Source organism: Pelmatolapia mariae, linkage group LG12 (genome assembly GCF_036321145.2).
Source record: "Pelmatolapia mariae isolate MD_Pm_ZW linkage group LG12, Pm_UMD_F_2, whole genome shotgun sequence".
Lineage (NCBI taxonomy): Eukaryota > Metazoa > Chordata > Actinopteri > Cichliformes > Cichlidae > Pelmatolapia > Pelmatolapia mariae.
The window spans coordinates 29289614-29316155 of NC_086237.1; the positions used below are offsets into that span (position 1 = coordinate 29289614).

Below are 26542 nucleotides of genomic sequence, written 5' to 3' on the forward strand. Positions count from 1 at the left end.
CAGGTGAGCCGACAAATTGGTATTAGTATTAGTAGTTGTGTCGGGAGGTTTCTGGCTTTATCTGTGGAAGAGTAAAATAAATTGGGATCAGAAAAGTGAAAGGCTTGTGATGACCTCTTCTTCGTCACCATCACCACAGGGCTGCATTTCTAAAAAGGAGAGAAAGCCTGTAATTTCCTGATGTCTACGTTAGCTAGATTAGGGATTTAGTTCATTGTTAATGTCATTTCTTTAACTAAAAGGTGAAACTATTTAAAGTATGCTCTGAAAAGGGATTTTACAAGAAGTCACATACATTTTGGAAGGAGGGCAGTTTAATCGCTGCTTTAAGGAAGCCCAAAGTGTCAAGTAGCACCATTGATTGCTTTTAAATTTCCACGAAGGCATGCCGTCACACAATTGTGATGTTTTATGTGCTTTACCATTGCACAGTGTTGTTTTGTACCCTCCTGAGCACAAAAGGGCTTTCCAGCTGGGTGAATGCTTGCCAACATGACACCTTTAACGTTGGTTTTCACACTCATCTCTCCTTATGCCACCTGTTGGCCCCAGTCATAATACTATCAGCACAAGCCATGACCTCTTTCCCTGTTGTATAACCGCCACACAAACAATTTGCTCTGAGAAAGGACCAATCACCTTGTCCTTGTCAAATAAATCAGTGTTTAGGTTTCACCACGATCTGATCCCCTTGTCACAACATAACACGACCACAGTCATGGACTGAGGTAGCTGGCCGAGCAACATGACAGTGCTGTGTTCCTCACGTATCCTTCTGTGGAAGTCGATTTCCTCTTCATTTCCTCCTGAGCATCCTGCGTGAACCCACAAACCCTCCAGTGTGTTTGTTTTGAAAGACGTTGCGGAGTGTCTTCTGTGTCGCGAAGCCACGGCTATGTTATCACGAAGCTCCTTCTGGATGGGATAGAAAATAAACATTTGAAGTTTGGGAAACCAATTAAGCTTATAATCTACAGGCTATGAAAGGATCTGAAGTCAACATCACATACAGGAGGCATTTCAGACTCCCACAAGAGTTTACATTTCTTCTTGATGTTTATATCTCTAAAATAAATCAGGGTCAATCAGTTCATTTCCAAAAGCTGATAACGAATCAGGGTGTCGTGGATGTGCAGAGAGGAAAGATGCTCTGTTTGCTTTTTTTTTAACTACCCTCATCTTTTAAAGATACAAAAGTCAAGGATATCATAGACTCTTGTGATTCTTGGGTTCATAGACTCTGAATCGTTTAAATAGATTAAGCTGTTTTCTTAAGTAGCAACCTGCGTTACACAAATGACAACCACTTAAAATTAAGTAAGATCAGTAAGACAGTTTTAATCACTTATAAAATAATAAAAAAGTCACAAATATTCATCATAAAACTTCTGTGGAATCCTTAACCCTTGTGCCCTCCTCAAATTTTACACTCTTTTGACACCTTCGTGGACAGAAATGTACACACAAAGCATCTGCCATTAAATCCTCATACAACATTTTGGTTTTGGTTTTTTGCTGCTTTTCATAAACCAGTTAATCAACTGGAGTCCATCAGAACGATCAAACATTACATTATTTTCAGGATTTTAATCATTTAAATGCCAGTTCAAACACTGGAATGATTAAGGAAATATTTAAACAAGCATAAATTGCACACCTTATTTGTTTTTTACTACATAACAAAAGGCTTTTTTCCCCAGATATAACTCTATTTTGCTACTAACTAAAGAATACTAAATACATTTTTAAAAAAGTGCCCGATTGGAGGCTCCACTCTGCACACTCACCTCACAGGTATAACTGAAGCTTGTTAGTTTGGTGACCCCTTCCTGTGGTGTGCACATCACAGTTGAGATGCTTTCAATTGCTCCTCTTTAAGTTTAGGAAGAACCTCAAAAATTATAAGACCAAGCCTACATTTAGTTAAGAAGTAAAGTCATTTCTGGGCTTTCTTACCTGAGGATGACCACAGCAGATTCTCTTGGATATGGATTCTCAAGAACATAAAGCTTTTCTTCTGCTCCACCTCAGGTCTGCCTCAGCTCATCTGATGCAAACAGTTTGTCTTTGTCACGTTTTTTCTAATGTCAGCAACCATTCCCTCATTTTTGTTGATGTTGAGCAGTAGATTACAAGATTTTCCTACCGGTCACGACATGGTCAAATCTCCATGTCTGGGGGTGCATTCATGGCTGCAGAGAATGAGCTGAAGCTGAACCTAAAAGGAGTCTAACTCTTTTTATCCCCTTGCTTAGGGCGAATGGATTTTACTAAAATCATATTGTTTTGAATCAGTAGTTATTTACTTATTATGGGGGTTTTTGCTCCACACCTGAGATTTTATATTAATTTGCTGTATAATGTCACTTTTCTTTTTTCCCAGTTTTTAAACCCCAATGATTTTAATGTTGCCTCACATTTTGTATGAAGTTTGACAACAAGGTATAGTGAAGTTCCTTGTAAGGGGAGTCTTGCACATTGAGTCTGAATTGTGTCAATCCTTCCATTTTCTTAATCACTTAATCAAACTAGCATCCCAGAGTATCTGGAGCCTATCCCAGCTGACACTGGACAAGATGCAGGGTACACTCTGAAAGTTGCCAGTCCATCACAGGGCTAACGCAGAGAGACAGACAACCTTCCTCACCTACACATACACATCCACACATCCTCTGTCTGGATAAGCCAATCGGCAGCTTCTTGAACAAGAACAACTATAATATGAGTGACCTTTAGTTGACTCCAGTGAACAAGCAGCAATAATAATTGGCTGACTGCTGTACTAAGCTCTGAGATTCAAACTCTTTGAATCTATGTTCAAAGACATTTCAGATAAATGCTGAGTTTGATGTCCAGTATTTGGCCCCTGTGGACACAGATGACAGCTGATCTGCTCCTCTGTAGAGTAAACTTCTTCCTCTCTCAATGAATTCGAAAGAAATCTGTATTGATTTACTGCAGTGAGCTTGTTAAGGTTGTCAGGACTGTCATCGTGAACTCCTTTTCCTGGATCCTTCACTGATATGGATCTTATAAACAGCCTCTTTACCCAACAGCTTTCCAACTGAGAGACTACACAGCGAGGGAGTGGGTCTCAATTATCTCTCTTCTCTTTTAACATGCATTTTGTTTATTTCACTGGTATTTATTCAGTCATTAAACAGCTGTCTCAACAAACTAATGTTATAGTCTAGCCACTGAAGTGACAACATACATCTGCAGAAACAGTTTAACTGTTATTTTTTGTGTGTGTAAGCTGTGATTGCATAGTCATCAACCAATGAGGAAAATTAGGTGAGCAAATTGAACATTAGCTGTAAAATTAGACACATTCAGTGGCCCAAATCACAGAATGTGAAACCATTTAAATAAGGCTGTGATCGTAAGTTACAACGTAACTGCTGTAATGAAACGCTAATGTGCCTGTTTCACAGATGCAAACATTAACATTTAGGTACTTCGAGTGAGCTTAACTATTTTGAAAAGAATCAGAACTGCATCAAGAGAATGAGATGTTGGGGGAAGAAGGCGGGGGGAAACAGAAGGAGGAAGATGAGGACAAGGAAGAGGAAGAGCTTTCATTGTGGCTGAACCCATCGTGTAAGGGAATATGTCTGCTGTACAGCCAAAGGAAACATTGCTGAAAATGGAGAAAAAACATTTGCCCAGACAGAAAATGAATACAGGATGAAGCTTCTTTTTCTTTTTTTTTTAACTGCTTATGTTGCAGTGAACAGAATTTTTTTTCAGATTGTTTAAAACTAAAATTGCAAATCCTCTGCTGAGTGGGTGCAAATACAAAAAGCACACTTTGAACGCCAATCCAAACGTAAGTATCTCCCTCTGCTGGTTGCAATTAAAACTACACGTACAAAACAGTTTTTTTCCATTGAAGTATCTGTTTTTAATATCAATTTAAAACTAATTGTATTTTTTTTAAATGGCCTACATTAGCTTAGGACGTTTTTATTATTACATGTTACTTCTGATACATTACACTTTAGAGAAAAAGAATTACTTTCCACTCGATTATATGAAGTCCGAATTTGGCAGGATATTTAAAAGTTTAGGATGTTTGATGTTTAGGATGTTTGTATGTCAAACATATCAATAACTTGCTCATATTAGAGAAACCAACATTAGCTAAAACAACTGATTAAGCCTTTTTTACTGTTATTTTAAGGTTTGTACAAAAAATTATGATTGTCTAACAAACTCAATAATTTGTGCAATGTTCAGCAGTTAGTTGATAATATAATAAAACAAATAATCCTTAATTAAAAAATAATTTAGAGCATAAAGAGAAAACAGAATATATTTATATATATATATATATATATATATATATATATATATATATATATATATATATATATATATATATAAATATATATATAAATGTATATATATATTTATATATATATATACATTTATATATATATTTATATATATTTATATATATATATAAATATATATATAAATATATATATATATATATTTATAATATAAAAAGGAAACCTGCACATGCAAAACACATTTGAATAGAACAGTCAACATCTGTTTTACTGTTGAATAACACATAACCATAAAATGTTGTTTATATTTTAATAACAGCCTGTAATATAATACCAGTCATGTAATACTCACAGGGTTATTGGATCCTGACACATGTTTAACATGTATCAGTCATTTCATTTATTTACTTGCTGCCGTTGAACTGTAAGGACTTTTCTAGCAGGTCTCCATTCTGGGAGGGAACCCGCCCTATGCTCTGCTCAGGTTACTTCATCATTTCTCATGAGGTCATGAATAAAGAGGAACATCCCCAGCCACCTACTAAGAAACTATGTAAACTCTGAGTCAGACTTGTCCTCGCAGTGGGTCATTCCTGTGCTGTCACGGGTCAGTTTAATCAAGTTTCAGCCACAGGAATTGGTTACGGTTACAAGGTATTAAATAAATTAAGATGTCTACAAAAAAGAAAAAAGAAGTCAGAGAGCAGTGGAGGAAACCTAACAGGTTTTTCACCAGATGAGTAGTTGAGTGAGTCAAAGGAGACTGAAGAAGAAGAAGGACAAGGATGAAGCAGGATGTAATTCTGACTAATCAGGGTCTGATATGAGGAGCATCTAGAAAAAAAAAATCAGGTCAAGAAGACAAAAGAGTATTCAGCAACAATAATGAAGTTAATGACAACAGAACCAAGGGTAGCACGAGAGGAGAAAAGTTTCCTGATGTGATTGAAACCACAAAGAAGAAGTCTTCAGTCAAAGATGGGATCAAAGGACAAAAAATCCAAGAAAGAGGAGGACCCTGAGGAAGAGGAAGGGAAAAAGAAAAAGAAAGACAAGAAGAAGAAAGGTTCAGTAAAGGGAGACAGTGATGAAGACACCAAGAAGACAAAAGGCAAGAAGAAGAAGATTGAAAATTATGTTGAAATCTATGAGAAAGAGCTTCGTACCTACGAGCCAGAAAAAGTGGAGAACTACGAGGATGAGTATCACAAAAAGAAAGGTAAAGTTTTTTTTCATCACTTGTAAAATGCAGAATTCAAGATGAGGGAGCAGCAGGTGTAAAATATGTATATTTAGGAGAATCAAGGACAATATAATGTCAGTTCTGCTTCAGGAAAGTTATTCGACACCCAGAGGACAGGTGGATCTTTGCAGTTTCAGGAGTCTCACTGTCTCTAGCAGTGTCGCTGCCTTAGTTTAATGTTCATGAGGCGGATGAACATAGTGGCGTAGTGAACATAATGTCATTAATCTTTACGTGGGGTGGTTTCACATCCATCTCAGTCCACAACAACCCAAAGCAAAGTCACACTGAACTTAACAAAAAGAAACATCATCTTACAAAAACAAAGAAACACAATGACATGCACCACAATATTGTAAACTTTAAATGTTAGCACTTTATTTTAGTGTTTAGACGGCTATTCACACTCACATTCAAGCAAAAGAAGTGAAAGAAAATGGATGGATGGATTTTAGGTTTATCTTTAAAGTATTAAATTATATAGATAAATCTTGTTGTTTCAAAAAGTAAGAAATATAAAGATATATATTTGAGATTTGTTTAGTTTTAGCAATTTAATTTAGATGTAGTGGAGTGGAATCAAAAGTCATTTGAAGAACAATTAAGCTTAAATCTTGTCATGTATTCGACTTGTGTGTTTTTTCATCATTAAATATTTTTTCATAATTTAAGTAAAACTCATGTTAACCAGTTATATGTCATGATAGCAGCTCTTAGTTGTGCCTGTCCTCTGGGTACTCCTGTTTCCTCCGACAGTTCAAAGACATGCTTGTTGGGTTAATTGGTGATCCTGAACTGGCTGAAGGTGTGGATGTGAGAACGTAGAGCAACCTGCCCGTTCCGTACCCCTTTTTGTCTAAGGATTAGCTCAAGCCCTCCCCAACAATTCTATTAGTAAATATAAGAAATGGAAATCTAGATTTAAAACACCTTCAACTTCATCAGATAAACACATCACTTGAATAGACCTTCATTATGCCTGGTTCCAAAGATAACCAACCAAAATGATGGACAATTTTGAGAGAAAAATAAGCAATAATCATAAGATTTGTATGTTTTATCTTGGATAGTGTGTCACAGTGGATTACTCCATCTAGGGTGCCTCATGACTAGTCCAAAAAAGGACACATCTCAACAAGTCATAGCAAACGGTCAGACATGTGGCCACTAGTATCATTCTTGGCTTACTTGCCCAGTATGACAGTTCTTTTTGACCATTTCAAAGCAATACTTATTGCTTCATAATCATCTAATTGGATACAGTGACTATCCTATATAAAATATTTAAGTTTCAAAGTATCTGTGAGAAACTTTTGAATTAGTGCATTAAATTTGGCAACCTATTGTCTTATCTGAAAACATCTGTGTGGGTTTGAATAAATTAAGCTTACGATAAGTTTCAGAAGGCCAGAAGTACTAAAACACAAATGCACACTGTCACCTAGTATGCATGTATTTATGTTTGCCACAATACCTTAATGCATCTTCACACTTTACTTGGTTTTATTGTTCTCTTCTTTTTGAACCCTGTAGTGTATGAGGTGGTTACCATCACTGGTGATGAGAGAGGAGCAGGCACTGATGCCAATGTGTTTATTACTCTTTTTGGAGATTATGGCATCACACCCAAAGTCCACCTGGCTAGCAAGTAAGTCACCTTTAAAGATTAGTGGAGTTTAGATGTAAGCTTGCCTGCAAGTGTAATAAAGATGAAATGACCTGGTTAAATAAACAGCAAAGACTGATCACTCTAAGAGCCTCCAGTTCAAAATAATTCCTATGTCATTTCAGTATTTATTTTTCTATATGAACTAAAACGATGTCTTTCCTCCTCTTTCACAGCACAGAAAAGAAGTATGTATTTATTGCTGTGTTAAAAATTGCTGTGACAGCTTAGCCATCAGATTGTGCTGTGGTTTTTGGTGGCACCATTTCCTGCATGATTTTCTCAAAGTTTGCATGACTTTGGTAATTATTTTCCTAGATTTACATTTTTACTTCTGATTAGTTTGTATTTGTTTTGTAGTGAATAGTATGATGTGTTAAAATAGGATGAAGTTCAGGTGACTTCTGAATTTTAACCTTTTTGCTATTTCAGGAGTTGCACAGCATTCGAAAGGGCCAAAACAGATGTGTTCAGAATTAGAACTCACAATGTTGGATCCTTGAAAAAGATACGGTTTGTTAGACATGAGATATTTTTAACACCCTTAACCATTTTTTTTTGACCAGGAACATATAATTTATCCAGATGTTTCTGTTTCTCCAGGATTGAGCATGACAACACCGGCCTTAATCCCAGCTGGTTCTTGGACAGAGTCGTGGTAACGGATGTGATTCGACCTCATCTGAGGTTCTATTTTGCTTGTAATAACTGGTTGAGTAAAGTGGAGGGAGATGGCCTTTATATCAGAGACCTGCTGGGCAGCATAGACCCCATGGACATACCCAAATGTATGTATGCATAGATAAAACCCTCTAAGTATCTAGTCGGCATTAGCAGCTGACATGTTTTTAAGAAGTTTATATATCAGGTTTGTCTTTAAACTCTGCTAAAATTGTGACTTTTTTGTACTTTTTCTTAATTTTCCAGATAATAAATTTGTTGTGAGTGTTTTCACTGCAGATGTAAAAGGCAGTGGCACAGATGCAGATGTCTTTATTAATATCTTTGGGGAGTTTGGAGATACAGGTAACATGTGCAGCATATGTGGTCACTTAAGTTTGACCCAAAGAGAAGCACTTTAATGAAACTATAATGAATAAATGAAACTATAATATGTTTGCTATAATTTATTTATTTATTCATTGCTTCTATTTTAGGGGAGAGGCGACTTGACAACGACAAAAATAACTTTGAAAAGGGCACAGAGGACAAATTCACCATCGAGGCACCGAACTTGGGCAAAATTAGAAAGATCACCATTGGACATAATAACAAAGGCTCCTCAGCAGGATGGTTTGTGGAGAAGGTAAGAAACAGACACATACACAGACAGGACAGATATTGTTTACAAGACTGTTCCCCTATGAGTCTGTAAAATAAAATGATGTTGACATGATACTAATGGTCAAAAGAAATGCCCCTTTGTCAGTTTGCATTGTTAATGAAAAATGACTTTCATTTGTTATATAATACATTAAGGATTTTACTGTACATTATCTTGAAACTAAAGAGTCTCACTGTGCCGCTGCCCTGCTTCTGCAGTCGTACTTAAGACATGTGATCTCCTTGTTTCCTGTCGGCCGTCTCATCCGAGACCAGCGTCCCTGCACCTCCAACACATACAGTGAGAGATGAGTTCATTCAAACAGACACGCGAAACACGCATGTCTTCATTCTACCTGCTGTGTAAAGGGACACCATGCCCCATTAAGAGATTGCCTTACAGCAAACAGACAGACGAGTCGGTAGATTTGTTGGTTACTGCAGCACAGGCTGACACCAAAGATCAGTAGTGACAATGTTACTGAGTCATATTCTATTTGCATTTCAAATGTGTTTTGTGCAGCCACTAAATTACTTATTACACTGAGATAAATTCTGGACTAAAAGATTCTGAGCATTTATTGGAGCCTAGCTTAGTTCTTGTCATTGCTACTGAAACCTCTATAAGCAGATATACAAAAATTCAGTGTTAAATAAATAATTTACATTTTATTACAGTTTATCAGAAAATACAAAAATACATTCATACTTAAATCTAAGATAGCGAGCACATATAAAATAACTGCAGAAAATGGATACATGTAGATAAGCATTAGAATCTGACAGATTTTTTAAGACCAATACCGATATTTGGAGATTTATCTATTTTTATCTAATTTTTTTTAAGACACATGAAACATAAACATATTTCCATAACATTTGTTATGTGAAGTTAATTATGAGTCCTTACTAAAATAATATGACAGTGCAGTTAAAAATCGTCATTTTTTATTGTTCCAAAAAGTTAAAGTTCAATTCTGGTCAGATTAACTGGTTGTTGTGTTTGTGGTATTCTTCTTTCATAAATTTACATTTATCAGCTGTTATATTACCAATATATTGACAAATGACTAATATGAGCTAATACATATTGTTAGATTTGTATTGTTGATTGTCATTTATGCTTAGAAATATCTACTCATATATGCTTAGAGTTGTATAATCAATGTCATGTTGGTAGAGGTTTGATCCTTAGTAGTCTGTGGAGACTGTGTGCCTCCCAGAGCACTCCGGCATGCACACACAACTTAAGGTCAGGAGAGAGGTTATATCTGCTCTTACTGATATATGGTATAGCAAACACACGTATATCTGTTTTAGTCTAAGTGCCTTTTGTTTAGATGAACTGCTGGACTTCCAGACCAGCAGGTTTAGGGAAGTAGTTTATGGGGTCACACTCTGCCCCCCCCCCCCCCCCCCCCCCCCACACACACACACACACACACCCACACCCACACCCACACCCACACACACACACATACTTACACAACGCACAGGCAAGGTACTTTTTGTGTGTATGTAGACGTCATATGTTAATGAACCTATGTATATTCATGTAACCTAAATAAAAGAGCAGTGTTACGGGGGAGCGGACGAGAGCGACTGGGGTCAAGCGAAGGAACGGCGCTTGTCGTGGTTCTCTCCCTCATATATGAGTAACACAAAGAACTTTGCCTACTTGGTGTTCAATGCTTTTGCTGTGTAGTTGAGTTGTCTTGAACGTTCCAGCGAATAGGTTTAAGCTACAAACCTATCACATATGAGCATACTTACTTAATAAAAGCTAATAATGATTTTTAGGCTACAACATGAAAGGGAGGAATAGCTAGTGGGAATACAGGTGAAGGAATACTAATTGTCCACCATGCCCCCAAGTCTAAGCCTAGCTTGATTAGCTAGGCTTAGACTAATCAAGACTAATCCCCTAAAGTTTAGGGGAAGAATATGTAAAGCTGATACTACCTACCTACCTACCTACCCACCCACCCTACTAGATTAAGTTCTTCCCTAGAGCATAAAGAGAAAACAGAATATGGTTGCTAAAAAGGAAACCTGCACATGCAAAACACATTTGAATAAAATAGTCAACATCGTATTCTGCACTCTAGGAAAGGAACAGCCACTAAGTGGATACTGAATGACAATCTTGCATGTTTCACCTCAGCAGCAGACAAATGTGCTCAGTCAGCTTTGCAGCCTTTAATTAAGAAACTGTAATTTGAAACTCAGAGTCGTTTCATCCTTCTACTGTAACTTTCTCTGTAAGACGGATCATACCATTGCACTAATGTGACCTGTACCGAGCAAGCACATGAGAAGATGAAGCACCACTATCTCATTTTATTTAGGTTTTTTGATCTTTGCAGTTTCTGGTGTGACCAATTATACTGAATATTGTAATTTTTTTCTACAGGTGATAGTAGATGATCTTGGAAACAAATTAGTGTATGAATTCCCCATCAGCCGCTGGTTTGCCATCGATGAGGATGATGGGAAGATCCAGAGGGACGTTTTGGTTGGAGGGAGTCAGCCCACAGGTGAAGATGAAATTTGGAAAATTGGTTTTTAAGCCTGAGAAAATTCAACTGGTTTACATGATGGCAGCTTCAAGGATAGTTAACAATTCAGAGCTGTCTTACAAAAAGGTTTCCCTCAGTTTTAATTAATTATTAACTATTAATGAATAACTGCAGACTAACCTTGCCAGAAAGCTGTGTAAGCATTACTTCTTGGATCCGACTACTAATGTTTAGATCTGGGTTATCTGGTCCTGCTCGTATCCTTGGGAGTACGGGTGCTGTGAACCATGGCGACCCACTGGCGCTACCTCTGATAAGCTAACATGTAACTGTATCCATCAGGTATTGTGTACAATGTCCAGATTGTGACAGGAAACATCCGGGGTGCCGGGACCAACTCCAAAGTCCACATTGTGATGCACGGCACGAAAGGCTTGAAGAACAGTGGGAAGGTAAAGAGGAAATACAAGACACAGGACAGAAAGCATTTTACTAATAAGTGTTGCAGGAGTCGTTATTTTCATTTCCAAGAGGAGAGATCATTTTAAGGAACTGAGCATGATTTATTGAAATAAATAAAGTTTTTGGCAATTAGACACCAATGAAGCCAGATCTCAGAGCAGTCCAACTGTGGTAGGAAGTAGGACAGGACCTGTGGAGACTTGGATAAGGATCTCTGTCTGGCCAGGATGAATTGAAGGTGGAGTCTGAAAAACAGAATGACGTAAGAGCACAGAGGTTTAAAGCACAGAACAGAGGCCGACTGACTCGCAGAAGGCGGGCAAGAAAATAATTGGACCAGAGTGATGATGACAGAACTGAGTTTGACAGAATAGACTAGCAGCCCAAACACCCAAGAATCTAGGCAGATGAGTCAATGCAGATCTTCCTTATTAAACTTTTGCCTTAAACTTGATTCATTTGAAAACAGAGTTGTTAAAAGTGGCCTTAACTTCAGTGGGTCTCTGCAAGTGTTTTTCTTTAACGCAATGTTTTTCTGGTCTAATGCACAGCATTTTTTATTCTGATTTAGTCCCATTTTTTGCGACTACCTGAATCTAAATTAGATATAAAAGAGGGATAATTTTGAAGACTTGAGTTGAGAGACTGGTCCAGTCAAGTGGCTCCAATTAGCTGAGGTGCTGCCTCATCGGTTTCACCCTCCTTTTGTCACTCAAACCATCCCCACCTAAGCATGAATTAATTACAGATTAGATGAATCCACTATGGTTGATTTTACTCTATAGTTGCCATAGCCATACAGAGAGTAAACCCCTTTTTTCCCCAGGCAGCACATTTTATTTATTCTATAAATTCCTTGGCATTGTAGGATTTAAAGAACTTTTTTGGTCACGTTTGCCAATTTACCAAGGTTGCCTCTTAATGTTAAAAGCTCATCACTTTCATTTTTATGTATTTTTGTAATAAATGTACTTTTTGTGTAATCAGTGGGACCATTTTATGTATATTTATTTAAATCTTGGAAATATGGTACCTAACCAGATACCAACTCTGGACCTCCAGGAACACTGTGAGGAATCATGGAGTCATTTTTGACCAGCATATGTCCGTCAATGCACATATTAAACAAATATATAGGAGTATTTCTTCCATTTGTCCAATATCTTTAAAATGAGAAACATCCTGTCTCAGAGTGACGCTGACATCGATCACCCTAATCGACCGCCCCTCCCTGAGCCTGGTTCTGCTGGAGGTTTCCAAAGGACTTGCTCATAGGGGGCCATATGCTTGTTGGGGTTTTCTCTCTTGAATTATTGTAGGCTCTACCTTACAGTACAAAGTGCCTTGAGGCAACTGCTGTTGTGATTTGGCGCTGTGTAAATAAAATTGAATTGAATTGAATGTGTATGTATCACTGCAGATCAATGTTGTGTCATTGTGCCACTTCTTTTTTTTTAATAGGTTTTTATAGGTATTTAATTACATAAAATACTCACATGCATTACATTTGTTTTCATGTGACACAATTTTCTGACCAGTGAGCATGAATTAGGTTCTTTGTGGACAAACCAGACTTAAACTTTTCCCTGTTGTGCTTAATCAAGGTCTTTTTGGAAGGAGGAAAGTTTGAACGGGACTTAACAGACATCTTTAATGTCGAGCTTGCTGCACTCCTCAGTCCCCTGAGCAGAGTCACCATTGGACACGACAACAGAGGGCTTAGTACTGGGTGGTACTGCGAGAAGGTGCATTTCCACAAGCACCCTTAAATGCATTAAAATGTGTTCATTTTCAATTAAATAGTTTAACAGATCTTGTGTTCTTTGCAGGTTGTGGTTTACTGCCCATTCACTGGAATAGAGCAGACTTTCCCATGCAGTAAATGGCTGGATGAAAAGGAGGGAGATGGGCTGATAGAGAGAGAGCTCTATGAGATGGTCTCACTCAGGCAGAAGAGACAGAAAAGTGAGCTGAATGTCAGTAATTACGGCTAGTCAGCGATGGCAGCTAATGCTGTCATTTCCACTTTTATTTCCTGAACCACTCAGTAAATGAACTCACAACCGCATTCACATGTAACACAAATTTGCATAATGACTCAGTAGGCAGCCTGTCTTTATTCTGCTTTGTGTGGAATTGCCAGTGAAATTAAGTCCAATATCTATTTTGAAGACATGTAACCGCTGAGTGCATTTGTTATGTATTATCTTAGTTTTCTTCTGGTCGACAAACATAAACAGCAGAAGTTTATTATTTTGACATAAATTTGTAAAGTGGGCATTCCTTCACTGCCCAGCTTCATGCCCATTCACAATCACAAAAATTCACAGTTGGGAGCTGTCTGCTGCAATCACCTCAAAATGGTAGTTTCTGTCCTGAGAAGATTTTTAATGAGCAAAAATGCATTTTCAGCTGCTCCCCTGACATCTTTAAGCTCTTGTCAAAAAATCCTTCCAGAGACTTCGTGTTCCTACTGCCCTCAAATGTGTAAAGCTTACTTTATTTCACTCTGCCAAAGCAATCCGGGAGAATGGATGAGCTCTTAGTCACAGTGACAAACAAATTATGATGATGAAAGTGGGACACCAGTCTTTTCTGAGGTATGAAAAGCTATGGCAGTCCTAATTTAAGATGATGATTTGAGTTTACATTCCTCAGAGCATCCCTGGTCGCTGTGGATCTGGACGTCGGACCTGCCCAGCGCAGGAACCGATGCTGATATCTCGTTCCAGGTGTACGGAGAAAAGGGCAAGTCAGACGAGATCAGGCTGGACAACAAAACAGACAATTTTGAACAAGGACAAGTTGACAGATTTATGGTAAGTATCCTACAATTCAGTACTACACACATTAGTATCAGCACGTCGGATATTGAGGCTGCACACAGTAATAAACGACTTTTACCTTGACTTAAAATCACAGGTTGAACTTCCTGATTTGGGAAAACTGACCAAACTCCGTATCTGGCATGAAAAGAGGAATCCTTTTGGAGGATGGCATCTAAGCAAGGTGAGAATTTCTCAAATCTAGTAATCGGATAAATTATCTCAGCTGTGACATTTCCATACCTATTTCTGCTAGTGATTTTATAAATCCTAAAATCTCAAACAGACAGTTTTTAGGCATTCTAGCCTAGCAAACACAAGAATGGTGCTAATATAAAGAAATCAGCGGCCTCAGCTCCAACTGATTCAATCAAAAATCAATATCATCTTTATTCATTCAGGCAACATTAATGAAAACGTTAACGAAGGAGAAGTATACATTTCCTTGTGAGCGGTGGCTGGATACTAATGAAGACGATAACGAGGTTGTGAGAGAGCTTCCCGCCACCGGAGAGCTTATTGCTGAGCCTCTGCCCTGTGTGTATATGCACATTCACCATGAACAACCCAAATCTTATTAGCTAAACAAGAAGAAGAACGTAAGCGACGATGAATTATGTTATTGTGCTCTGCAGTGATTAAATACAGAGTGACTGTCTGCACGGGGACGGTCGGTGGTAGCGGCACAGATGCATCTGTTTTTCTAAATCTAATTGGAGACCAAGGGGACACCGGAGATAGGGACCTGATCAACTGCAAAAACAACGTCAACAAGTTTGAGAAAGGAAGTGTATGTATATTTAACACTGCACTGTTAAACATAGAGCTCATGAAGAAAGCTTCACTCGTTGTTGTTGTTTTTTTTCATTTAAAAGTCACATGACTGATCTTCATCCAATCTTATTGTGTGTTTTTCTAGTTGGATGAGTTTCTAATTGAGGCGGTGGCCATTGGGCAGATCCGCAGGGTGAGAATTGGACATGATGGCAAAGGTGGAGGCTCTGCCTGGTTTCTTGACAAAGTGATTGTAAGAGAGGAAGGACAAGCTGAGGCAAATGCCGTGGAGTTCCCCTGCAACAGGTGCTCTCATCAGTCACAGTTGTTGCGGGGAAATAAAATCGACACTAACTAGTCACTTTGTTAGGAACACTTCTTTAAAGACAGCCTGCCTCATTTCTTTATTTTGATGTGCACATAAACTAAAGATCCTGATCCTGAAGATTTTATTTGCTGCAGTGCTGACACATGAATGAATGACTGGATGATTACATGTTCCTAAAAACATGTTTTGCAAGTATATACATAATAGTTGTTAAACTGTGTGTGTGTGTGTGTGATAGATGAGATAATAGTTTGTTTACTGAATGTGGCGTGCAGATGGCTGGCCCGCAACGAGGATGATGGACAGATTGTCAGAGAATTAGTTCCGTTTGCAGAAGGACAGCGTCTTTACAGTAAGTTAAAGGAATCTGACATTTCAGTAACATTTGAATTTTATTGTCATGCTTATATTTGTTCTCTGTGTGTGTCAGATACCAACTATCACATCGCTGTGAAGACAGGTGACATCCCCGGAGGTAGCTCTGACTCTGATGTGTTTGTGAAGCTCTATGGAGAGAAAGGTGACACCAGTAAGATGATGCTGGTGGTCTCTGCCAACGACCTGGGGAACTACTTTGAAACAGGCCGCGTTGACATCTTCACAGTGGAAACCTTTGACATTGGACAGGTTTTTGTCATTTGATGTTGATGCCAATGTAAAGTACTATGCATAAGTCTTCCCCTTCAATCCTTTATATTTTGTTTCCATGGAAATTGACTTTTTTTTTTTTTTGCATTTTTTTATGCACCAAAAGGTGATTCTCTTGTTTTAATTGTACAGACTGTGTTTTTAGCACATATTTTCATGTAGGTTTGCACATTTTTCAATAAATCTCTGCACCTATTTTCCAATTTTCCTTGCAAATAATAAAGATTATAAATGAGAGGTGGCTGGAGACTTTTACACACTACTGTAGTACTATGAAAAGCTTTACTAAAGACCTATTCTCACTTATGAAAGACACATAGCCTTTTGTGATTCATTCTATTCTATTATAGGGTAATACTATTCGTATTCTAATAAAAAAAGATCTTAACTGTAGTCTAAATGCATTTGTACCCTTACTGCTAATTACTGTTGCTTAGTTACTGTTACAAACACATCATAGAAACAATGTTTGTAGTGTCTGTTTGTGGACAGTGGCTTAGCAACAATAATTGTCAGTAGTTTAATGATTTTTTTATGCAATATGCTCCAAATATGAGAGGATATTTGCTAAAGTAAAATGGAAAAAACACATAACACAGATTCTATTGTTTTTTTTTCCTGTGAACTTTCAGAATTTCTGTGTGAAACGTCTTTAATAAAATGTAATTGGTGTCATTTATTTATTCTTCCAGATCAACCGTCTGTTGATCGGCCACACTAACAAAGGCATGCGTGCAGGCTGGTTCTTGGACAGTGTTCAAATTTTGGTTCCAGTCCATGGAAAGAATTACATGTTCCCCAGCCACCGCTGGCTGGACGAAGATGAGGCTGATGGCAAAACAACGGTGGAGCTCCACCCAAGCGAGATCCTGGATGTAGAACAATGTAGGCAACACATTAAGCACAGGAAGAAAAACACTAATAAACAGTATTTAAATGAGTGAGTAAGTCAAAAGTCAAAATGGGGAGTCACCTTCACATACCAAGGTTAATAATGGAGCCCTTCAGTGAGGTTACTATGCAGATGATACTAGGGTTGTTGTAATCAGCCCTAAAAATATGAGAAATATGGCATCTAACCATCTAACTCATACTGGTGTTACTTTGGCCTCCAGTAACATTATGATGAATCTTGGAGTCATTTTTGACATTTTTGATACTGAAAAACTAGTTAATGAATGTATTACTTCTAGGCTGGGCCAGTGCAATTCATTGGTATCAAGATGTTCTGAAATTTACTTAAAAGGTCATCAGTTGATCCAGAATGCCACAGTTTGATCATTGAGAGTGATGACAAAGAGAAAACATATTTCTCCTGTATTGGCATTTCTTTATTGGCCACTTTTCAAGTCAAGAATGTAAAATCCTTCTCCTCACATGCAAAGCCTAGAGAAATCAGGTACCATCATATCTTAAATATTTCATAGTACCATATTATCCCAATAGAACACTTCGCTCTCAGACAGCAGGCTTACTTGTGATTTCAAGAGTTTCCTAAAGTAGACTGGGCCCAGCACCCAGTTGATATTTGGGTGATAGACACACTCTCTTCTTTTAAGACTAAGCTCAAAACTTTCCTTCTCAGCAAAGCTTATTTGGGGATGGGTGAGATGAACCTGAACTGCTATGCTGCTATGGTCCCAGGTCTCAGGGGGCTTCTCATTATGCGCTGAGCATTTATTTTCCACTCTTTTCTCTCTTTTTGTTTTTACACACCACTAGCAGTTACTTAACTCTGCCTCTCTCTCCCAGTGTGTCTTTTGCTGTCTTTTCTTTCAACCAGTCCCAGCAAATGGCTGCCCCTTCCTGAGGCTGGTTCTGCTGGAAGTTTCTTCCTGTTCAAAGGGAGTTTTTCCTTCCCACCATCACCAAGTGCAAGCTCATAGGGGGTTGTCTCTTTGATGGGTTATTTTAAAATATTTTTTAGACTGTAGGGTTTGGGGCCTGCAATACAAAGCACCTTGAGATAAAAGTTATTGTGAATTTCCACTATTTAAGAACAACTACACTGAACTGAATTATTATGTAAGGAGTTTTGAATATATGAGCTTACACATCTATAGTGTATGTGTTAACGCCATTGCTGCACGAAAAAATACTTGTGTTCACTTTCACATTCATCGATCTGCATTTTCTAGTAATAAACTATGAGATAACAGTCGCGACCGGAGATGTGGTGTTTGCTGGCACAAATGCTGTAGTCTTCATCCAAATCTACGGAGACAAGGGGAAGACGGAGGTTATCACACTCGAAAGCAGATCCAACAACTTTGAACGGAATACCACAGAAATATTTAAGGTTTCTAATCTGTATCTTATGATTTCCAAAACTCCAAATCTATTGCAACAATTTAACCTGAATGCAGAATTAACTGTCCAAATGTTGAATCAAAACTTTTCAATTGTCTGACAGATAGAGGCCAAAGATGTCGGAAAGATTTTTAAGATACGCATCGGTCACAATGGCGCCGGCATTGGATGTGGCTGGTTCCTGGAGACAGTGGACGTGAAACATCTAATCATGGCCTTGGTGCCCAAGGAGAAGAAAAAGGAGGACAAGAAAAAGAAGAAGAAAAAGAAGAAAGAGGAAGATGAGGATGAGGAGGGTGGCGAGGAGATGCAAGAAGTGGTGCTGACATATCATTTTCCCTGTTCACGCTGGTTGGCTGGGGGTGAGGAGGACGGCGAGCTGGTGGTGGAGCTGCTGCCTGAAGATGCAGAAGAGATGGAAGGTACTAAATGAACAAGCTTTTAATAAATAAAAGTGTTAACTGTTTTATTTAACACAGTTCATGATGATGATGATATATGTGATAGTAATAATCATCATAATAGTAATTCCCGGTAGTTCAATGGCCATGGATTTGCAACATAGTACAAAACAAAACCCTTTTCTCGTGGCATACTCCACAATAAAAATGCACTAAAATCACTCTTTCAAATATACCACCTGCAGCAAAATGGAGCTGCTATTCATGCACGGATAGAGTCAGGCAAACACAGCTTTGTTTGCTGGTCCATGAACCCTCTCTTTAAATTATATCAAAAATGCAACAGCATAAAATGTATTTTTAGAAATTGCATATGTTCTTTAAACACTTCTCTGAGTTTGGAGCATATTAAAGTTTCAATGCGTGAGATTTTCATTATAATTTTTTTATATTATTAATGATGGGCATCAACGTTTGCAGTCTCACTGACTGTGTGCACTCCTTAGTTACCTCCCTATGTGGAAATCTAGTCATGGAGGTAATCTACCATCTGCACTGAATTCAAATGCCTTTTCACATGAATAATGCATTCAGAGCAAAGGAAGCATACCAGTGCTGGATGAAATTCATGATTACATTGCATGTAATAATATTATTAAATCAACCAAAACTAAAAGATTCAACATTATGTCTTTAAAGTTAGAGAGAAGAAAAGGTCTGTTTTATTCAAAGAGCACCTCTTCTTCCCATATGCATCCCTTCTCCTCACATAGTTAATTAATTTAAGACATAGGCTTAAACCAGGTGTATTTTCTATCAGTTTTCCAGTGAGCACCCACCTGTCTGTATTTATCTTTTTGAACAAGACTTCCCAGTACCACCTTATCCCATTTTTAGTCATTTAAGAAATTTTAATTAGCTACAGCTAATAAGGAATAAAGAACTGAAATGTCTTTTTATTTACAACATCTTTATTGTGTCTTCAGTGTTGTGTTTTAGCCATAATTGGTTCACACATTTACATGGAGGGCATGTATGACAGGTTAACAAGGTGTTAGTAATTGAACCCTTGTTTTGTCTGGCAGTCAACACCTATGAAGTGTGTGTCTTCACTGGTGACATGATGGGAGCCGGGACCGACGCCAATGTCTACATTAATATTTATGGAGAGAACGGAGACACTGGAGAGCGCTGCCTGAAGAATTCTGACAACATCAATAAATTTGAGCGAGGGCAGGTAATAAAGGAAATACACAATCACTTCTAAATTTGTACGATTATACGATTATAAAAAAACAATAATTTAGATTTAAAGACGTCGCTTGATTATATTTGTGATTATGCTCTATCGTGGCAAGTTCTACGAATTGATATTCTTAAAAAAATATCTTAGTAGCTTTCATCACAGCTGAACATCTTTATACATTTGCTCAAAAATGTGTCATGCTGAAAATTAACCAGCAGTTAGTCAAAGATTCAACCATGTTCGCGCAACATGAGTCTTCCACTGAGGTGTGGGTGGGAGCATATTCTGGTAGGATTACAAACACTCCTGCAGGCAAGCCGGCTTGGACTCACAGGAGTCCTCTGCGTCATTGAACCCTTCCTACTTTTTACTCCATACTTTATCCACACCTGTTAATTAATTATCACAGCTGGCCCTGTAAGAACATAGAGCTCACTTCAGTGGAAAATGGGTCTGTTTCTAAGACACAAGTAAAAACTCCATTGCCATTCAGTGAGTGGGAATGTTTGGTCTGTGGCTGACAGACATCTACACCTTTTTCTTTGTTTAGTTCTGCCTAAAATGGTTTTTTTCATTAAAGATACTTTAAGAGGCATATATATTATAGCAAAATTTAAGAAAGAGAGTTCATTTATGACCAATTAAAGCTCCTGAATAAACAGTGTCACCCTCAGTTCTGTAAGGGAATTGTTCTTATTTTTTAAAAACAATACTTTTATGTGATACAATGTAAAAAAAATACTATATTTTACTCATGAGTGAGTGCCTTAACAGTGAAATAAACTGAATATTTCCTTAACAACCCCACCTCTCCCTCCTTCTCACCTTTTCTTCCTTCCTTTTTTGCTTTCTTTTACTTTTTCTTGTCACACTTGGTTTGTTTCGTTTATTGCTAGTACCTTTTTTTTCTTGAGCTATGCCATCACCGGACATGTTGCTTGGGAGACTTCTGCTCTGTTTTCTCGACCCCTTATTACCATTTTTATTAAACGTGCTGCCGTTGCATGACGACCGGAATAACAACAACAGACATCCCTGCAGAAATCAGAGGATAACAAGCAGGGGATGTGGAAATAGAAGGAAGCTACAAGGGAAAAGAAACAGGCCCAGAAAACAGACACTGTCATGTCTGTGTGATGGCTGGACCACGGAGAGGCTAACAGCTTTTGTGAGAAATGAGGGGCCCTTCATGTGTATTATACTGAGTGTCACAGAGACACATCTTCAGGAATTATTCAAGATCCCATCACTAACATCAACTGTTTTCAGATGATTCGGGCAGACAGAAATAAATCCAGGAGTGGCAAGTGGAAGGGAGAAGGGAACAAACGAATGGTGCCATCTTTGTCACATCATGAAAAAAATTTAACTGCAGCTCACATATTCATTCAACTGTTTGCTGTGGAGTATGACCAGCCGTCTTCTCTTTTTTCAACATAATTGGAAAGGTGAAAAAAATGAATTCACTTGCAAATCACTTAGTGTATTTAATTAAAAATGATACACAAGAAAAGCATTAAAAAAATTTACTGAATTTTGAAAGTTATAGTCAAAGTCAAAAAAAACTTTTAGAATTTGAAGAATACACAGTATTGGAAATCACTGTATGGACACAGAAGCACTTCTGAAAATTGTTGTCAGTGAACAGCATCCACCAAAGTGGAATATTACACTTTGCAACATGTATAAAATATGATCCAGAAACACTGCTGCCTTCTCTAGCCTCAAGCATATTTAAGACGGGGGGGAAAAAACATCCAGTGTTTGAATTTACCAAAATGTTTAATTCTTTTTGGAAAACATGCCCATCACTTCCTCCTCTCTAAAAACGTGGACTGTATGACTTAATATTAGTGTGCATTTTAAAAGCATGAGTAACTTGCACATGGTAGGCACTGTTAAGGCTGAAGAGACAACCCGGGAATCCCACCAGATGATTCCAAATCATATGCAGCCATACAGATGATGATTTCTCAGGACGATGTCAGACCACGTACATGTACCTCTGTGACGTGTACAACATGACTCAATTGTAAAAACAAAAGTAAAAGAGTCTGTTTGCTAAACTAGCCTGCCTACTTTCAAGACTTTGGGAGCATTATAATATATATACATGCATACATATCAAATTCAATTAAAGTGTTTTTTTAAGTTGTCTTTGACTTTTTTTTAGGTAAATATTGGATTTTACATTTTGTTCTTCTCTACATTTTACACAGCATTGCAGAAACAGGGAGTTTTCATATTACCTTGTTTTTGCTTACATGCTTCTTCTAATAATATATTTGTGATGTTGTCAGATATACTGTAGCAACTCTGGATGGATTGCATTCCATTTTTATATATTTGTGCCTTTTCTGTCTTTCCCTTGTAAAGTTTTAAAGCTTTCATATATTTCAGTACTGTTTCAAACTAACTTCCCTTCTATCAGTTAACACTCTTGTGAGTCCCGATTCATTTCTCCTCTGGTGTCACTTTGGACTATCAAATAAAAACAGTTAAATTAAAAGTGATTTGTAAAACATCTAGTTGCCGTATTTTGCAGGAGGATGTTTTCATCGTGACAGCCGTTGATTTGGGCCCATTGAAGAAGCTACGAATCCGTCATGACAACTCTGAGTCTTACTCCTCTTGGTACCTGGATCGTGTTGAAATAGTGGACACAAAAGAGGATACAACGTAGGTGCCACAAACATACAGCCATGTGGGTTTTGCTTAGTTATTCAGCTGGATTCCAGAAAAATCCTACAGCAAACAACAATTAAAGATTTTGTGTGATTAAGAGAGTAAATTAACAACATTATATCTTGGAGTGTTGAACAGAGGTGTTTCTTCTGTAGATACTACTTCCCTTGTAACCGCTGGCTTGCAGTTGATGAAGACGACGGGCAGATAGCGAGAGAGCTGGTTCCCGTGGATGAGGCTTTCATGAGGAAGGATGACGATGAGGGCACGAGTGGCACTCTGGGCCTGGAGCAGAAATGTAATGAAGCTTCAAAGCTTTTTTACGCCTCAATGGATTAGTAGAAGACCAATATGACAAGTTTCATATACTTATATGATAAATTTATCCTGCAGCTATGTCTACTACATATACTCTTAAGATAAAAACTGGAGAAAAGAAGTATGCTGGAACTGATTCCAACGTCTTCGCCATCCTCTTTGGTGAAAATGATGACACAGGTGTGATAATTCAGCATCATCCCTGCATTATGGTGGTATCCCTGTAACTGGCTAAATGTGATGGGTAAATATCTGAATTTTAAAAATCTGCATGTCACCCACAGGGATCATCAATCTAAAGGCTTGTAAAAACTACAAGAATAAGTTTGAACAGGGGATGATCAATGAGTTCATTGTGGAGGCCGTGGATCTGAGCGACCTGGTAAAAGTTCGAATTGGGCACGACAACTCAGGTGGGGAAAGAACGTACTGTCCAAAAACAAACAAACCTATCATATACATAAGCACTTCACTGTACAAAAAACCTAACCTTTTTTTTTTCTGAAGCAGGGGGTTCACCTGGTTGGTTCTTGGACTGGATCGACATTGACGCCCCTTCACAGGGTCAGAGGATGCGCTTCCCATGTGGCCGTTGGCTGGATAAAGGGGAGGATGATGGTGCAACTGTGAGGGACCTTTATCCTGCTGACTTACAGACTGAATTCTACACACCATGTGAGTGAACAGCAGTGATATAAGCACTCAAATCCATTAGTAAACGTAGAGTAGGCTTATTGAGAAATCGTCCTCTAAAAGTGCTTTGTGCAAAATTTCACTCTGATAAAAGAGCGGAAGCATTAGCAGTAAAATGTATTTTAAAGCAGTCTGCCTGAAGAATGGTGCTTGTCAGACCATTAACTCCAACCTGTAATGAATGTTATAAAGCTGCAGTGGTGTCCTGTCTTTTTATTATCGTTTCTTCAATATGAAGGCTTGTTTCTGCCCTTGAAAAAAACATTTTCGATTGGCAGAGGTAAGTCGAAATTTCAGGTTATTTTCCCAAAAAAGATTATGACTTACTCACTCAAACTTTAGACAAAATTACTCAAAATTTAAGTTATTTTTCAATTTCAAGTTATTTTCTCATTAGTTTGGGTTAATAAATCCAGATTTTGAGATATCTAACTTTAAATTTTGAGACAACAGCCCGAAATATTGACTTATAGAGTATAGTTTGTTTTTATCAATATGTATGCAAACTCAACTTATACATTATGATAGATCCATGTCAGTTAGTTTATACAAACAACAAGAAAGAAAATAAATAATATTGGAGTTTAGAAAGTGGGCTCAAAGACTATTATTATTTAATCAATGACGATAATTTAATGCCCTTCAATATGAGGGCATTTTTATAACACAGGCTCTAAAAGTTCAACTAATTTCAGGATATTATAGTAGCAATTATCTATAGATATAATTTCTATAAATATCTATATCACATTACTTTGTATTTTCATTCAGTATCTTACCATTTAGATGTTAGCTATTTAGGACAGCAAATGTATGGAAAAATCTAATGATTCCTTCAAGTTTCTACAACAAATTAACACTAAAACAGAAAAATGTCATCAGTGACAATAAACAAATTTTAAGCCAGCAATTATGACTACCAGCTATTACAACTTTGATCACTCTTCACAGATAAATAACCACATATACTGCAGGACTTTCTTCCTGAACTTCTTGCTTTTAATTGCTTATCAATGCTTGTATTAAGGATGATGGACAGTTATTCCAGTTAGATAGTTTAGTCTGATATGTTTTCTGTAAGGCATGAAAGCACGTCTGGTATCACAACTGTAAACGTTAGCTGTGAATACTAATACAGCCTTTCCCAAAATGCAAATGTTTCTTATATAAAAGACCAGATTATATGCCAGCCTGTCCTCCACCTTCATCCATGACAGTCTGGCATGTATCCCACCCACACTGTCCTTCAGTGAAGAGCAAAAGGGGTACCTCTATTTTGAGCGAGGGTCTTACTTCTGAAGCACTAAAACCGAATAACAGACAAGTAATCAAGGTGGGATAGAAACAAAGACTATTATACTTGTTTAATTGTGGTCTCTGAAATTCAAAACGCAAGCTTTTGAATATTAAGTTGAAATATACCCACTCCTACATCATCAATATGAGTTAACCATGACAGTGTTTGCTCATCAATAAATGGTGAAACCGCCAAAGCACCAGAGTTTCAGTCTTTGACACATTTTTTGACATTTTTTGTAGTGTGTCTAATACATCCACAACAAGGTTGTAACACCTTGTTTTCTCTTTTTCATGCAGCTTTTGTGTTTTACAAGTCTTAAAATAGTTGTTTTCTTTGCTGACTCTTGGTTAAAAAAGCAAGGAAATCTGAACACAAGTGGTCAGCTGTACATGACACCTGATAAACCGAAGTGTAAACGGTGATGGGACTCAGCTGTCTACTTGTCATCTTATGGGTCCAGATGTGTTTTAACACCAGTGTGTGCACGGCTCAAAAAGGGTTCTTCCACCTTACCTGCCAACAAAAAAGCTTTTCCATTTTTTTCAGTTGTGCCTTATGAGATAAAGATATACACCACCGATGTATTTGGAGCGGGAACAGATGCTGACGTGTTTATAGTCTTGTATGGCCGTAAGGGGGTGTGCACTCAGCAGAAGCACCTGTGTGTCAACAAGAGAGAGCGACGCTTGTGCTTTGAGAGGGGAGCTGAAGACATGTTTATTGTGGAGGTGAGTGTAATGTGTGGCTACTGACTGATAGAGCTTTTCAAAAAGTGGCGGCCGGTTTGCGAATGATAAGTTGTCTTTAAACAGCTGGAGGACATTGGTGATGTTATAGAGAAAATCAGGATAGGACATGACAACAGTGGCACCAATCCTGGATGGCATCTTGACAGAGTGGAGATCAGGCGACAGCTCAGGAAAGGAAAGGTAAGCAAAATCCACATGAGATGACACCTTAATAGTTGCATTATATTACCAAAACTATTCACTCACTCATCCAAATCATGGATAAGGTGTTCCAATTACTTCCATGGCCACAGGTGTGTGTATAAAATCAAGCACCTAGGCGTGCACACTGCTTCTACAAACATTTGTGACACAATGGGTTGCTCTCAGGAGTTCTGTGAAGTCCGGCACTACTAAAGATTCCACATTAAACTTTTACTGTTATTATAACAAAGTGGAAGCGATTGGGAATGACAGCAGCTCAGCCACAAAGTGGTAGGTCACATAAAATCACAGAGCACATACTGAGGCACATAAGGTTCATAAAAACATGGATGAGCGAGTCTGGTGTGAAAGAATTTGATTGTCCTGTACAGAGTCCTGACAGCACCCTTCTCATCCAACATCACAAACGCTCTTCTGGAAGAGTAGTCAAATATTCTCATAAACACGCTCTTAAACCTTGTGCAAAGCCTTCCCAGAAGAGTTGAAGCTATTATAGCTGCAACATCATGTTAAACCCTATGGATTAAGAATGGGATGTCACTCAAGTTCATAT

At 37.9% G+C, this 26542-nt stretch overlaps 1 protein-coding gene across 1 annotated transcript in view; it reads left to right on the forward strand.

Moving 5' to 3' along the window:
• Nucleotides 1–5273: 5273 nt before the first annotated feature.
• Nucleotides 5274–26542, forward strand: part of loxhd1b (lipoxygenase homology PLAT domains 1b) — a 30777-nt gene continuing 9508 nt past the window's right edge. Inside the window, exons 1-28 of the mRNA XM_065471810.1 lie at nucleotides 5274–5514; nucleotides 7072–7186; nucleotides 7637–7717; nucleotides 7808–7992; nucleotides 8132–8230; nucleotides 8362–8510; nucleotides 10941–11064; nucleotides 11389–11498; nucleotides 13113–13253; nucleotides 13338–13473; nucleotides 14167–14327; nucleotides 14431–14517; nucleotides 14735–14870; nucleotides 14969–15123; nucleotides 15253–15413; nucleotides 15711–15787; nucleotides 15866–16062; nucleotides 16776–16968; nucleotides 18222–18382; nucleotides 18497–18815; nucleotides 19880–20031; nucleotides 22586–22719; nucleotides 22881–23023; nucleotides 23119–23223; nucleotides 23328–23456; nucleotides 23554–23718; nucleotides 25583–25764; nucleotides 25849–25965. Coding sequence (XP_065327882.1) covers nucleotides 5274–5514; nucleotides 7072–7186; nucleotides 7637–7717; nucleotides 7808–7992; nucleotides 8132–8230; nucleotides 8362–8510; nucleotides 10941–11064; nucleotides 11389–11498; nucleotides 13113–13253; nucleotides 13338–13473; nucleotides 14167–14327; nucleotides 14431–14517; nucleotides 14735–14870; nucleotides 14969–15123; nucleotides 15253–15413; nucleotides 15711–15787; nucleotides 15866–16062; nucleotides 16776–16968; nucleotides 18222–18382; nucleotides 18497–18815; nucleotides 19880–20031; nucleotides 22586–22719; nucleotides 22881–23023; nucleotides 23119–23223; nucleotides 23328–23456; nucleotides 23554–23718; nucleotides 25583–25764; nucleotides 25849–25965 — 4155 coding nt within the window. The remainder of the gene's footprint in view (nucleotides 5515–7071; nucleotides 7187–7636; nucleotides 7718–7807; nucleotides 7993–8131; nucleotides 8231–8361; nucleotides 8511–10940; nucleotides 11065–11388; nucleotides 11499–13112; nucleotides 13254–13337; nucleotides 13474–14166; nucleotides 14328–14430; nucleotides 14518–14734; nucleotides 14871–14968; nucleotides 15124–15252; nucleotides 15414–15710; nucleotides 15788–15865; nucleotides 16063–16775; nucleotides 16969–18221; nucleotides 18383–18496; nucleotides 18816–19879; nucleotides 20032–22585; nucleotides 22720–22880; nucleotides 23024–23118; nucleotides 23224–23327; nucleotides 23457–23553; nucleotides 23719–25582; nucleotides 25765–25848; nucleotides 25966–26542) is intronic.